The sequence below is a fragment of the Coffea eugenioides genome, chromosome 6, assembly GCF_003713205.1.
Source record: "Coffea eugenioides isolate CCC68of chromosome 6, Ceug_1.0, whole genome shotgun sequence".
Lineage (NCBI taxonomy): Eukaryota > Viridiplantae > Streptophyta > Magnoliopsida > Gentianales > Rubiaceae > Coffea > Coffea eugenioides.
Genome location: NC_040040.1, coordinates 52324712 through 52337800, shown reverse-complemented (window position 1 = coordinate 52337800; position 13089 = coordinate 52324712). Strand labels below are relative to the sequence as shown.

The 13089-nt window shown below is 34.5% G+C and overlaps 2 protein-coding genes across 2 annotated transcripts; one reads left to right on the top strand and one right to left on the bottom strand.

Moving 5' to 3' along the window:
* Positions 1-3950: 3950 nt before the first annotated feature.
* On the top strand, positions 3951-6814 carry LOC113775107 (30S ribosomal protein S17-like). Its single transcript, XM_027319848.1, has 3 exons — positions 3951-4242; positions 4620-4803; positions 6307-6814. The coding sequence occupies exons 1-2, from the start codon at positions 4081-4083 to the stop codon at positions 4800-4802; spliced, it is 345 nt and encodes a 114-aa protein (XP_027175649.1). The 5' UTR covers positions 3951-4080; the 3' UTR covers position 4803; positions 6307-6814.
* Positions 6815-7001: 187 nt separating this feature from the next.
* LOC113774417 (pentatricopeptide repeat-containing protein At4g31070, mitochondrial) lies at positions 7002-9860 on the bottom strand. The gene has a single exon (XM_027318957.1). The coding sequence runs from the start codon at positions 9858-9860 to the stop codon at positions 8028-8030; it is 1833 nt and encodes a 610-aa protein (XP_027174758.1). The 3' UTR covers positions 7002-8027.
* Between the last annotated feature and the right edge of the window lie 3229 nt (positions 9861-13089).

Sequence of the window (13089 nt, the reverse complement as noted above, 5' to 3'; positions counted from 1 at the left end):
TATTAAAAGGTTAAAATGATTAGTAAAGCTGAGGGAATGTAAATGCAATTCAGGAACTTTCAAGCACCACATGGAAACATAAGTAATGTTTTAATAGCCATAGCAACGTCTGCCTACAAGTTCTAAACCACCAAAATTTTTATTCAACCGCAAGTGTATATAAACATCACAATTGCATTTACACCCTCAAGAGTAGCAAGAGTTTGGGTACATAAAAAGTTGTTGTTTTGTGTTGCATTTAGAGTTCATAATGAAAACATTTAGCAGAAATTATGGCCTCTTCAAGCCATAGGGGGAGAATCATGAAATTCACCCACATCTTTCAACAACAAAATACAAATTTTACTTAAGATTCAGAAAAAACACACCAACATTTACTTCAACTCTTAATATATTCCTATTAGGGTAAATTTTATATACATTGAAAGTGTATACACTATCACCGTTATATTCATGATACATGTGCAAAAGTTGAATTTCAAATCCAAATTTTGCATAGTTGTCAGTCATCCAAAACTGATATTATATATACTATTAGTGTAGGAAAGATTAATTATTTCTATTATCTCTTACCGTATAAATTTACACATAACAACAAGATACATGAAGTACAAGAATTTAGCTTTATTACTAACTCAAAAATCTACTGATCAAGCAAAATAGTTTATAATGTATTGTAGATAATATACTAGTTTTCTTGAAACTAATTCACAAGAACCTTTTTTAATTGTAGGCTAAGATGAAAAGGAAATTCAAACCTTGGTTTCTACTTTAAATCATCTTCACTCCCAACAAATGAACAATGTCTTCACTTTGTCTCCATTTTCTTCTTCTTTTTTCTTTTTTTTTTCATCTCTATTTCTTCCCTTCTAGTTATATGGCTACAATATCAAAAACTTGTTCAATCATCCTTGTCAAATCATACTAGGCACAAAAATGGCACCAAATTTCTTGGCACCTTTTTGTAACGAAGTTTTAATCAGTTTAATTAGACATTAAATTTTTGTATTCTAGTTAAATGTAATTAACTAATCCAAATGACACCAAATTTTTGTTACCCAAATTTACGTTAGTTATTAGTCCCAACTTCATAGGACAAAGTGGTAATTTCATCTACCATGATGTAAGCAAAGGGCCCCAAATCTCTATCATGGGAGGTTAATGAAAATTTTAAAATCTCAGGGGGTGTTAGTGCAAGTGTTAGAAACTTCAGGGGAGCTTTGTCAAATTATCTAAGATTCAGCACGCATGTTGCCTAAGTTCAAATAATTGCACATCACTAGTTCTTGCACCTGATCTTCTCAATCTTTCCCTCTCCTTTTGTCTTTTAATTTCTTGCTTTTTCTTGGCGGGATACGAAGATATTTGTGAAGATAGGTGAAAATATCACAATAAATTTTGAAGCTAAATCTTTGTGTACAGTTTTAGTACTCTAGCTCTCCCGCGAGAAAAAGGACTAAAAAGAGGTTAATCAAACAATACCTTAAGGGATAATTGCAGAAACCTCTCTTGAGGTTTCTGACACTTGCACTGATCTCTCCTGTGGTTTGAAAAATTATACTGACCTCCCTTGAACTTACTAATCATTTGCAAATTTAGTCCAAACGATTAAAATATTATTTCAGGGAATGAAATTAGAATTTTGTACCAGATTTGCCCTTTGTGCTATATGTCCAATGAATGACAAAGTACTACAAATCAATTAACAATTAATAAATTTTAAGGGATGTAGTTTATGGGCAAATACGTATTACCCATTTAAAGTACCAGCTCTTTATGGATATTTTACTTTTAAACATTTAATTTATGATAAATATATCAATGTTTGTAAGTAAAATTCAAAAAGTGTTACAGTAATATTCTTACAAAAAGAAAATCGGTAGGTTATCTATTTAATATAAATTAAATATTTTTCAAAAAAAAGAAATGGCCCATAAAGTATTAATTCTTTATGACTTTCATCCATTAGATGAGTAAAGTATTGGCTCTTTATGACCATTTTATTCTGAATCATTTAATTTATATTAAATACATAAATGTTTGTAACTAAAATTAAAAAAATGTTACATTAATATTTTTACGGAAGGGAAACTGGTAGATTTTGTATTTAACAAAAATTAAAATTTTTTAGAGTAAATACAAATCTTTGTACTCTCAAATATTTAATTTTTGTTAAATACAAAATCTACCAGTTTCCCTTCCGTAAAAATATTAATGTAACACTTTTTCAATTTTAGTTACAAACATTTATGTATTTAACATAAATTAAATGATTCAAAATAAAATGCCCATAAAGAGCCAATACTTTACTCATCTAATGGATGAAAACCATAAAGAATTAATACTTTATGGGTCATTTCTTTTTTTTTTTTTTTAAATATTTAATTTATATTAAATAGATAACCTACCAATTTCTTTTTGTAAGAATATTACTGTAACACTTTTTGAATTTTACTTACAAACATTGATATATTTATCATAAATTAAATGTTTGAAAGTAAAATACTCATAAAGAGCCGGTACTTTAAATAGGTAATGTGTATTTGCCCATAAACTACACCCTTTAAAGTTTATTAATTATTAATTGATTTGTAGTACTTTGTCATTCATTGGACATATAGCACAAAGGGCAAATCTGGTACAAAATTCTAATTTCACTCCCTAAAATAATATTTTAATCGTTTGGACTGAATTTGCAAAGGATTAGTAAGTTCAGGGGAGGTCAGTGCAATTTTTCAAATTATAGGGAAGGTTAGTGCAAGTGTTAGAAACCTCAGGGGAGGTTCTACAATTATCCCATACCTTAAATGAGACAAATGTATACGAAGCAAAGAAGAACCAATACAAATTATCACCCAACTTTCTAGAATATCTCATTTTAGTTTTTAGAGTTTGAAACGAAAATCTCATTTTACATTTTTTTAAATTTCAAGTTCACATAATAATCATGCAATACTTTCACGTAAGCTTGCTAACAATAAGCATAGTAGCTGCTCATGGAAGCCAATGCACAAAGAAACTTAGACCTCTAAATTCTGTACCATCACGTCTAATACCACTAGTATTAAAAAATTAAACAAAAATGTAATTACACACAATGATAAACACATTTTTGTTATATCAGTAAAAGTGAATGATCAAAAAGTCACTAAACTATTAAGTATGACAAGGATTAATTATCAAACTTTTTTTTTGTGGCCACAAAGGTCACTAAATTGGTAAAACCTAACCACCAAGGTCATTTTGTCAAGCTCCACTCGTAAAACAATTGATAAATTATTAAAATTTAACGATTTTTTTTGACAAAATGACATTTGACAACCCGTTGTTTTGTCAGTAGAATTTGACAAAATGACTTTACTAATCTGTTTTCACCAGTTTAGTGGCCTTTGTGACCACATAAAAAGTTTAGTGATCGACCCGTGTTATACTTAATAGTTTAATGACCTTTCTGGCCATTCACTTTATCTGTAAAATTCACCAACTCTTGCATTATACCAATAGAGAATTTTCCAACTCAAGATTGCCTACCATTCAAGACGGATTTGGGGCAGGGACGGTCATCAGTATGACCGTCCCTGCACGGTTAAGGGCCAAGATTTGCTCTCAAAATTTTGTGCGGCTGAGATTACACCATGTAACTCGATTTTCGCGTCAAGTGTGGGACCCACCATTATCTGTTCTGAAAATATATCCTGTGAAAAAAAAGTTACATCGTGTTTAACCAATGTTACGTGCAGTGCAAAATGAGGACAACGTGCCCCGTATCCCATTCAAGACTGATCGCATTTTCATCAGACTCTCATAAAATCACGTGGTTCTACTGTTACGTTTATAAAAGATTTAGGACTAACTTACCGCACCTTAAAACTCTGTTGGGTAAAAATGTCAAATACTTGATAGTTTAATGACCATTAAGTCAATTTGCTCGCAATAATCAGAACGCCGTCGTCGTCCCTTGCGAAGCGGAGCAGCATCTTCTCTGCTTTTGCTGTTTCCGTGTAGGGTTTTGGAATTGAGGGAAATTGATTACTAGGGTTTAGCGAGGCTGAGAAGAAGAAGAAGAAGAAGAAGGGAAGGATGAAGCCGGTGGTCGGAATGGTGGTGTCGAACAAGATGCAGAAGTCGGTGGTGGTGGCCGTCGACAGACTATTCCACCACAAGCTCTACAATCGTTACGTCAAGCGCACCTCCAAATTCATGGCTCACGACGAACACAACCAATGCAACATCGGCGACCGCGTATGAACTTTTCTCCTCATTTCTCCCTTTTTTTGGAAAGAAAAGAATGAGGCATTTTTTATATTTGCATTATTGATTGCTTAGTGGGAAAATGGAAAATTAAGAGGAGGAACATTCTTTAATATCAACTTGTTTCTCATGGAAATGTCTTGGAATCAAATAAATTGTGGAGTGATTGATAAAGAGTTGATGTCGGGTGAAAGTTTCGACTATTTTTTGTTCAATTTCTTTTTCGTTATTAAGAATGGATTTTGATGTCGGGAATATTTGTTCTTTCAATGTAGTATTATGTTGTTAACTGCGTTTTATAGGGGTTGTGTATTAGGTAAAGGGTCGTTTTTGCTGATCAAGGATGATTGTGCATTAATCATTTACAGGTCAAATTGGATCCTTCCAGGCCTTTAAGCAAGCGTAAGAACTGGGTTGTTGCTGAAATTTTGAAAAAGGCTCGAATTTATACACCTCAATCCGCTGCAGATTCAACCAACATGGCAGATTTATCGTCTTCTATGAGCTCGGGCAGCACTAAGCCAGCTCAAAACTCGTCATTGTCCGCCTAAGGTTTGAGTGATACTTATGGAAATGCATGCACAACAATACTGGCTCATGCAGAATTGGCACAGATAAATATTACTGCTCGCTATGTGTGATGTGATGTATTTCTCTTCCCAATGCCTAGCAGTTCATCCAACGTTTTGACTTCTAGTTATTGGACTTTCTTGTTTTTGCTAGTTTTGGACTTCCTTGTTTTTCCTTATTGGCTTATCCAAGCAGAGTCAGGTGTTGCATTTCAGATCAGTTAAGTATGTCTAGAGTATTCCAGCAAAATCATTAATTTACATCTGGTGAAATGTTTCATCTTTTAGGATGTTGAGGTCTCTCTAGCTCTATCTTTTCCCTTTGTGGTTAGACAGTAGCCCTAAGACATGAAAGACGAAATTTGCATTTAGTTATTCATTTGAATGATGTGTAATTCAGATCAAATGTCTTATGATTTTCTCATATAGTCTCCTGCCCTCTGAACAAAACCAGCGGTCGACCACTTCCCTTGGGTATGGTCTGATAAATATCTAGAAGTATGATCTGGAGAGTTAAACTTAATTTTATGCCAGTAAGCCTTTTCACTGTCAGTGAATTTGATTCAAAATGTTTTCATTAAGCTCCCTGAACCAGCTCATGCTGTTTATAGTTGAAAAAGCACTAAGTCGGCAACTGGAGAAGCAATAGTTAGAATTGACGTATATACGCCCTTCTCCTTGCTGCTTTTCTGGGACTTTCACCAAACCTCTGCCAAGTTGCAAATGCACCTTGGTGAACTCTAGAACTCCCCTAGGTTGCAGGAAGTTTTTTTAACCAACAAAGGTTGTAAAGTTTTCTTCAATTTTTGACACATGCTTTGGCAAGATTCTGCGGCATGAGATTTCTTTTCTGGTAAGGCTTCTTTTGTCTAGGTGTTTTTTTTTTTTCCTTCATTACTGGTCATACGTATCTTTCATGTTTGAATGTGGGACACATGCAGAATGAGAACAAATAGCTTGGTGGCCAAAGCACTTAAGCTCACTTTATATTGAAATATGTTCTGAACTTCATTGGACTTATTAAAGAGAACTATTCTCGAAACACTTCTCATTCATCATCTCAGTTATGAACATTTACACTCAAAATAATTCTATCTCTGGATGGTAAATATTTTCTTAGCATTTAATACTATTTAGTTTTTCTTAACTATCATAGTGATGAAGTAAAAACTAATTAGCGTTTTGCTCTGGAACAGGCTCTTTTAATTTGCTTATACCATGTAGTTAAGTGCATTGGGTGTACATATTGGAAGCAACAGTGATTTAATCAGGTCCATGCATTAGTATAGAATGTGAGGACCCACGGAGCAATTTTTTATCTGCATGAAACCATAATTTAATAGTGATTTGGTCCATGGGGTGGTTTTGCACAAAGGACACCCTATATTTGATGTTTGATGATGATCACTGATATGTTTGTGATTGTATGATTTGATGGTAACTTTCAGAGTATTGTAAAACTTGAATAGGATTTGCTTTCTGCCAGGTGAAGCATTGGGGAGTACTGGTACTGCAGCTTGTGCTATGGCCCTATCGTCATAGAGGGGATCACAAAGATTGATACTGGATTGCATCTTGATTTAGTTTTTGTTACCATCCCTACTGTAGAAGAGGACCATGCTGATTTGATGGTGGCTTGCCGAGGATTTTTCTCCATCTGTATGCTGATCAGAATTATAAATAAACTACTGGGCCAAAATAGTTTGCATTAGAATTCGTGACTTCTTGTAGTAATTCCATGATCTTCAAACCCTTCCATCCCATCCCCCATCGGTCTTTCCTCTTCCTTCTTCTTTTCCCCTGGAGGAAAAAGGCCAAAAAGGTGAAACCTGAGATTATCTACTCATAATTGTCGACTGAATAGCCGCTTTTTGGCTTTTTGTTCTTTTGTTGACTGGAATGGCTAATACTGCGTTCCATGTAACTTTTTTCTTTGCTGCTCTGCTAGCGGTTTCATTTACAAGTGATTCAAAAGGACAGTGATGAATTTGTCAGTCAGGCTTTGTGAATTTCATTATCTCAATGATGCTTAATAATATGGTAATTACTGGTCTCAAAATTCAAGGTTCTCAGTGAATTATTTAAATAGTACCTAATCTTAAACACAAGTGGAATTGATTATGGAAGTAATGGCAGTAGATCCACTTTCCCTGAGTAAAGCTTCATACAAGGTAAATGGTTGGCTGATTCTTTACTTGAAATCTGAAAACGAAGTCACTACAGGTGATGTAACTGAACTTTGTACAAAACATATTGAAGTATAATTGCTACTCCAAGAGCAATCCGGATAGTTGATTTGAACCACTTGGCAATCATGAAGGATGAACAAGCTTCTACTTGTAATTGGGCAGACAGACAAAGTAAAGATTTCCGTAAGCAAACCATGGCATATTGCAGGATAAACCTGGGGAAGGAGTCCGGGAGGGGGCTTCTTGAGCTAAAAGTGCCACTGGTAAAAGAGAAATCAACCAAAAGTTTGTTTGCTGTAATGAACTGAAAACTTGGACTTCATGTCAAAGACAATAGTTGATGCGGAAAAGGGCATCTGGGTATTGGTACTGTGTAGATCCATCTCATTTCTGCTAAACATTTCCCTTTTTTCATCTTTCCTAATGACCAAATAATTTCGAGATTGACATAAAACATCCTGATGCTGTTGATCCTTTAGCTTTTAATGCCTTTGTTTCACCGTTCCATTCAAATTTCTCAGTTTAGTTCACACAAAATTATCCAGCTCGTGGACTCTCGTCTTCTGTTCTGATTCAGGCAACCTGGTTCTTGTTTTAGATGACACAATGAAGGTCATATAATAGATTGGAGATGAACTTCAGAAGCTGGTATGCTACTCAGACATTTTGCGAGTGACAACATATAAATCTTCGAGCCTCCTTTCTTTCAGCTCTCTGTTTTCTCATCCAGAAAATTACCAGACTCGCTTTATGGAACAATCACCGGTTTGTATCATTCTTGCATCCCAATTCAATAAACCTGTGATACCTGTATTAGATGACACGACGAAGGTTAAAACCTTAAAATAGGTACCGATAAACAGTGAGTTCTAGCATGAGGTTTGGATTTTTGCACGTGACATCATATGCGTCTTCAATTTTTTCCTTGCCTACAGGCAAAGACCTAGCAAACAACCTTTTGTGCATTTACCAAAAGAATGGTGGCATGTCAAATTGAGAACAATGTTTTCTCATCCAGCTAAATCTTGCTAAATGCACAAGTTTTTACCAATTTCCTTATTTTGACATTCTTCCTCATTTCTTCTACACCATGCCAGTTACCAGATTCAGCATAAATCATACTCAACAAAGTATAATTGGCAGCATTCTCAGGCTCCGACTCAATAAGCTTATGCACCAACAGTTCTGCAACTTCCAGCTTTCCATGAAGCTTACAAGAAGAAACCAAGGAACTCCATATTCTGGGACTTGGTTTCATAGGCAGTCTAGACACAAGATCACAAGCATCTTCCAGTTTCCCCGCCCTTCCAAGAAGATCAATATAACAAGCATAATGCTCTATAGTAAGTGATATTTTCTCATCTTTCATCGTTTCATTAAAGAGCTTGTATCCCTCTTCCACAAGGCCAGCATGGTTGCAAGCTGTCATGACTTCAAGAAGTGCAATTGCATCAGCTTTCATCCCACTCTCTTGCATCTCACCAAAGAGTTGCAAGGCATCCTCCCCGCAACCATACAGACCATAAGCACTAATAATTGCAGTCCATGAAACAGAATCCGTAAGTGTCATCTCCTTGAAAATCTTAACCGAATCCTGAAGACAACCACACTTGGCATACATACTACTGAGCGAGTTTTGGATATTCAATTCAGATATCAAGCAAGATTTCAGGACATAGCCATGGACTCCACCTGCATGGCATGTTGACAAGAGATTGGTACAGGCAGAAATCACAGACAATAATGTAACACTATTGGGTTGAAATCCCTTTTTCTGCATTTCATTAAAGAGCTCTAGAGCTTCTTCAGCAGTTTCTTTCTTCCGTGAATAGCCTGCAATTATACAACTCCACATCACAACATCCTTTGTAGTTGATCTTTCAAAAATAAGCTTTGCAGCCCAAATTTCTCCACATTCACAATACATATGTATGAGAGCTGAGCAGAATCTAAAATCCCTGTCAAACTCGTGACGAAAAGCATATCCGTGGATCTCTGTTCCACAATTAACTGAACCATACTCAGCACATGCTGGTAAAATACTAATTACTGTCACCCTATTTGGTTTAACTTTTTCAACCTGCATTGCACGAAAACAATCCAGTGCCTTGGCATAGTCATGATCTGCCACACATCCTGTGATCATAGCAGTCCATGAGACTTCATTTCTAACTTCCATTCTATCAAATACACGAAAAGCAGTCTCCTGATCATGACATCTCCAGTAAAAATCTACCAATGCGGTTGACATGAAAACCGACTTGTCAAATCTTTCATCCACTATAACAATAGCATGAATCAATCTTCCTAATCGAAAATTTTCTGTCTGACTACAAGCTGATAAAACGCTAGCAATCAACTCGGGCTTGGGCTCAAATCCACAAATATACATATCCTTAAACATCTTCATTGATTCCAACAAAAATCCATTTTGCATATAACAATTTATCATCGAATTCCAAGAAATGGTGTCTCTCTGAGGCATTGTGTCGAACATTTTGTATGCACTCTTTGTGTCTGAGAATTTTGCATACATAGAGATGAGAGAATTCGAAACTGTAGATTCTGAATCAAACCCATTTTTAAAGGCATAGCAGTGAAGCTGAAGGCCCAAGGGATTGTGGGTTTGGGAACTTGCAGTGGCTTTGACGATCGACGGCAGTATAAAGACGCTGCTTTCATGGTTTGGAAAGAAGGGGTGGACATGGTCTTTGAAAAGGTTGATGGCCTTGTCATAGAGCCCTTTAGCCAAGAAGTCCTTGATTTGGGCGTGAGCAACAGCAATTGATGATGTTATGGGACCTGACGCTGAAGCTGAAGCTGAGGTGAAACGTCTTATTATTTGGTGCATTTTGTTGGGTCTAATTTCATAGCCATTTTATACGATTAGAAGCCAGACTCAACAATCCGTGCCCATATCGCTTCTTATTTTAGAGCTTCAATTTGGTCTTTTGTCAGATACAAAACGTTTTTGCCAATTGCAGTTATCACCATGCAAATACCACTAAGATTTTGGTTTGGTGATTAGAGTTAAGGCTCGTATCACGTATTTTCTATTTTGAGAAGATTTTACGGTATAAATTTGCGGATAAAGACTTATTTGGGAGCGAATAATTATTCTGACTAAGTAAACATACCATCATTTTTTTTTTTCAAATCTCGAGCTCTTAAGATCATCGAGAGTTTTTACACTTGAAATCAAACCACGATTTGGCCGAAACAAGATGTTCATAAAAGATGTTTTAATTTAAAGACAAATTCATATATTTTTACACAGAGTTGCAAGCCCTGTTCACATATGGTCAACATAAATTTTAGGGAAAATCGTCCAAAACGTCCCTCACATTTTGTAAAATAACTTTTTTCGTCCCTCACTTTTAAAAGTGTAATTTTATGTCCCTTACATATTCACATCGATCAAATTTGGTCCCTAATTAGGTTTCCGATCATTTTTTGGCCAGAAACATCATGTGCAAGGCACGTGATCATTTTTGAAAGATAAATTTGTCAAATTATATTTTACATAATCTGATCTATAGTTCTCCAAATTTTATAAAATAAATTTTTTCGTCCCTCACATTTTATAAAATGATTTTTTTCATCCCTCACTTTTCACAAAATGAATTTCCCCATCCCTACATTTCAAAAAATGAATTTTTCATTTCTCACTAATTATGTGTGTGAATACATTTTTTTTAAATACATGTATATATCTATTTGATTTTGCTTAATAATAATAGCATAAACACATGTATGTAATTGGCCCAACTTGTGGGCTATCTTCTCTTTTTGTATGATTATGACTAATATTTACCAATAGAACCATAATTTGCATATTCTTATTGTATTCTGACCGAAAATAGCTTGATTGGTCAACTTGACAATGAATGCAAGATTTTTTACTAGCTAATACTAGATGAAATCAAATGATCATGTATAATATATGGTATTCGTATTATTAAGTGAAATCAAATAGACACATACATATATTTATGCTATTCGTATTATTAAACAAAATCAAATAGACATATATATGCATTTAAACAAAATATATTCACACACATTTTTTTTAAGGGTTTCCCTCACACACATAATTAGTGAGGGATGGAAATATTCATTTTTTGAAATGTGATGGATGGAGAAATTTATTTTGTGAAATGTGAGAAATGAAAACATTATTTTATAAAATGTGAGGGACGAAAAATTTGTTTTATAAAATGTGGAGGACTATAGATTAGATTATGTAAAATATAATTTGACAAATTTACCCTTCAAAAATGATTACGTGCCTTGCACGTGATGGATTCCAGCCAAAAAATGATCGGAAACCTAGTTAGGGACTAAATTTGACCAATGTGAATATGTAAGGGACATAAAATTACACTTTTAACAGTGAGGGACGAAAAAAGTCATTTTACAAAATGTGAAGGACGTTTTAGACGATTTTACCTAAATTTTACATAGATTCAACTTTGGGCTTGAACCTTATAAAATTCACCTTTGAGCTTCATATTAACTAAGCCCTTTAAACTCATTTTTTACAACTCAATTTTCTTGAGCAACTGAGTGGGAAATCTTTATCTAAAAAATGCTTGCATTAACCAGTTTTTTTTTTTTTTTAACATCTTTCAAATTTCAAGTTCATCAAATTCGTAAATCCTGGGACTTATCAACATTCCAGCCAAACCTTAATGAAATAAGGGGAAAATAAGGAACTCTTATCTGGCCATCTAGGGGATTTAACTTAACAAAATTACCTTTGTGTGTATACATATGGGAATGAATCACTTGAAATCAACGCTTAGCTTTCAGAAGACACGTCTAGGAACCCGACAAAACAGCCATATCTTGACTATTTAGGAAAGTGCAAGAGGGAATATATAGCAAGTGATTATGAGAAGGTGGCTGAAATGATTGTTGGTTTTATCTAGAGGTGTCAAAATGGGTGACTTGGGCGGGTTTGGGTTGGGTAAAATGGGTAATGGATATAAGTGAGTCAACCCATTTATACCCATTTAATTAGATGGATATAAATGGGTAAGTCAAAAAATAAATTGGGTAACCCAATTACCCAATTCGAAAAGTTTTATGAGGAATTAAAATCAAATATAACCCACCTTTAATCTTCCACAATTCTTTTTGAATTGCTTTCTCGCATGCTTTGCAATGCAGGCGTACTTTCAACTCGAAAACCTGAAAAATTATTATTATTTTTTTTTCCAAAAGTTTTCAGTTGTTTAGATGACTTTTACTAACATGAGAAATATATAGAGTAAAATAAGACAGCGAAATGTGGAACCTCCATTAATGGCTAGTCTTCTGATTCAGCTATCAGCAAGAGAAATGCACATTCATATATACTAGCTAGGAAAGTGCAAGAGGGAATATATAGCGGGTGATTATCAGAAGGGTGGCTGAAATGATTGTTGGTTTTATCAATTATGACCAAGTAATCATATGACCATAGCATGCTTGTGACTTTTGATAGTCCATTTTTTAAGTAGGTATTAGTCCACTTTAAATCTTATGATGGCCACCTAACTAACTTGAATTCTAAGTTAGTGATTTTAGTACTTTAATTAATGTATAACTAATTAAATAAATCCACTTCTAATGAACAGCGACAGATTTCAAACCCTCTAGGCCACTACCCTTTTTGCAAACTATGCTGTAAACATTAAAATTTAGGCACCCCTTGATCACAACAAGCCGCAATCTGACATTGAATCTCTTTCAGAGCTATTCTATGGGATTCGGCTACTTCAATTTGAGATCATACCAATTTCACGTATATATATTGTTTGTAGTTTTTGTTGCAATCCATGCATGCTTTTCTATCTCCTTTTTTTTTTTTCTTCCTTTTTTTTGTGTAAAATTTTTCAAAACAAGTTTTTGTACAGAGATGGAGGTGACGAAGCAGTTCATATCCCTAAAGTATTTTGATTCAATCTTTAATTTGTACTTGCATGTAAAGGGAAGTTTAGTTTCAATAGATACAATTAATTGCCTTTGTGTGTTGTGGATCATGTTGAGGTGATCTTCACTAGGGAAACTAGCTAATTGAATTTCGATAATATTGT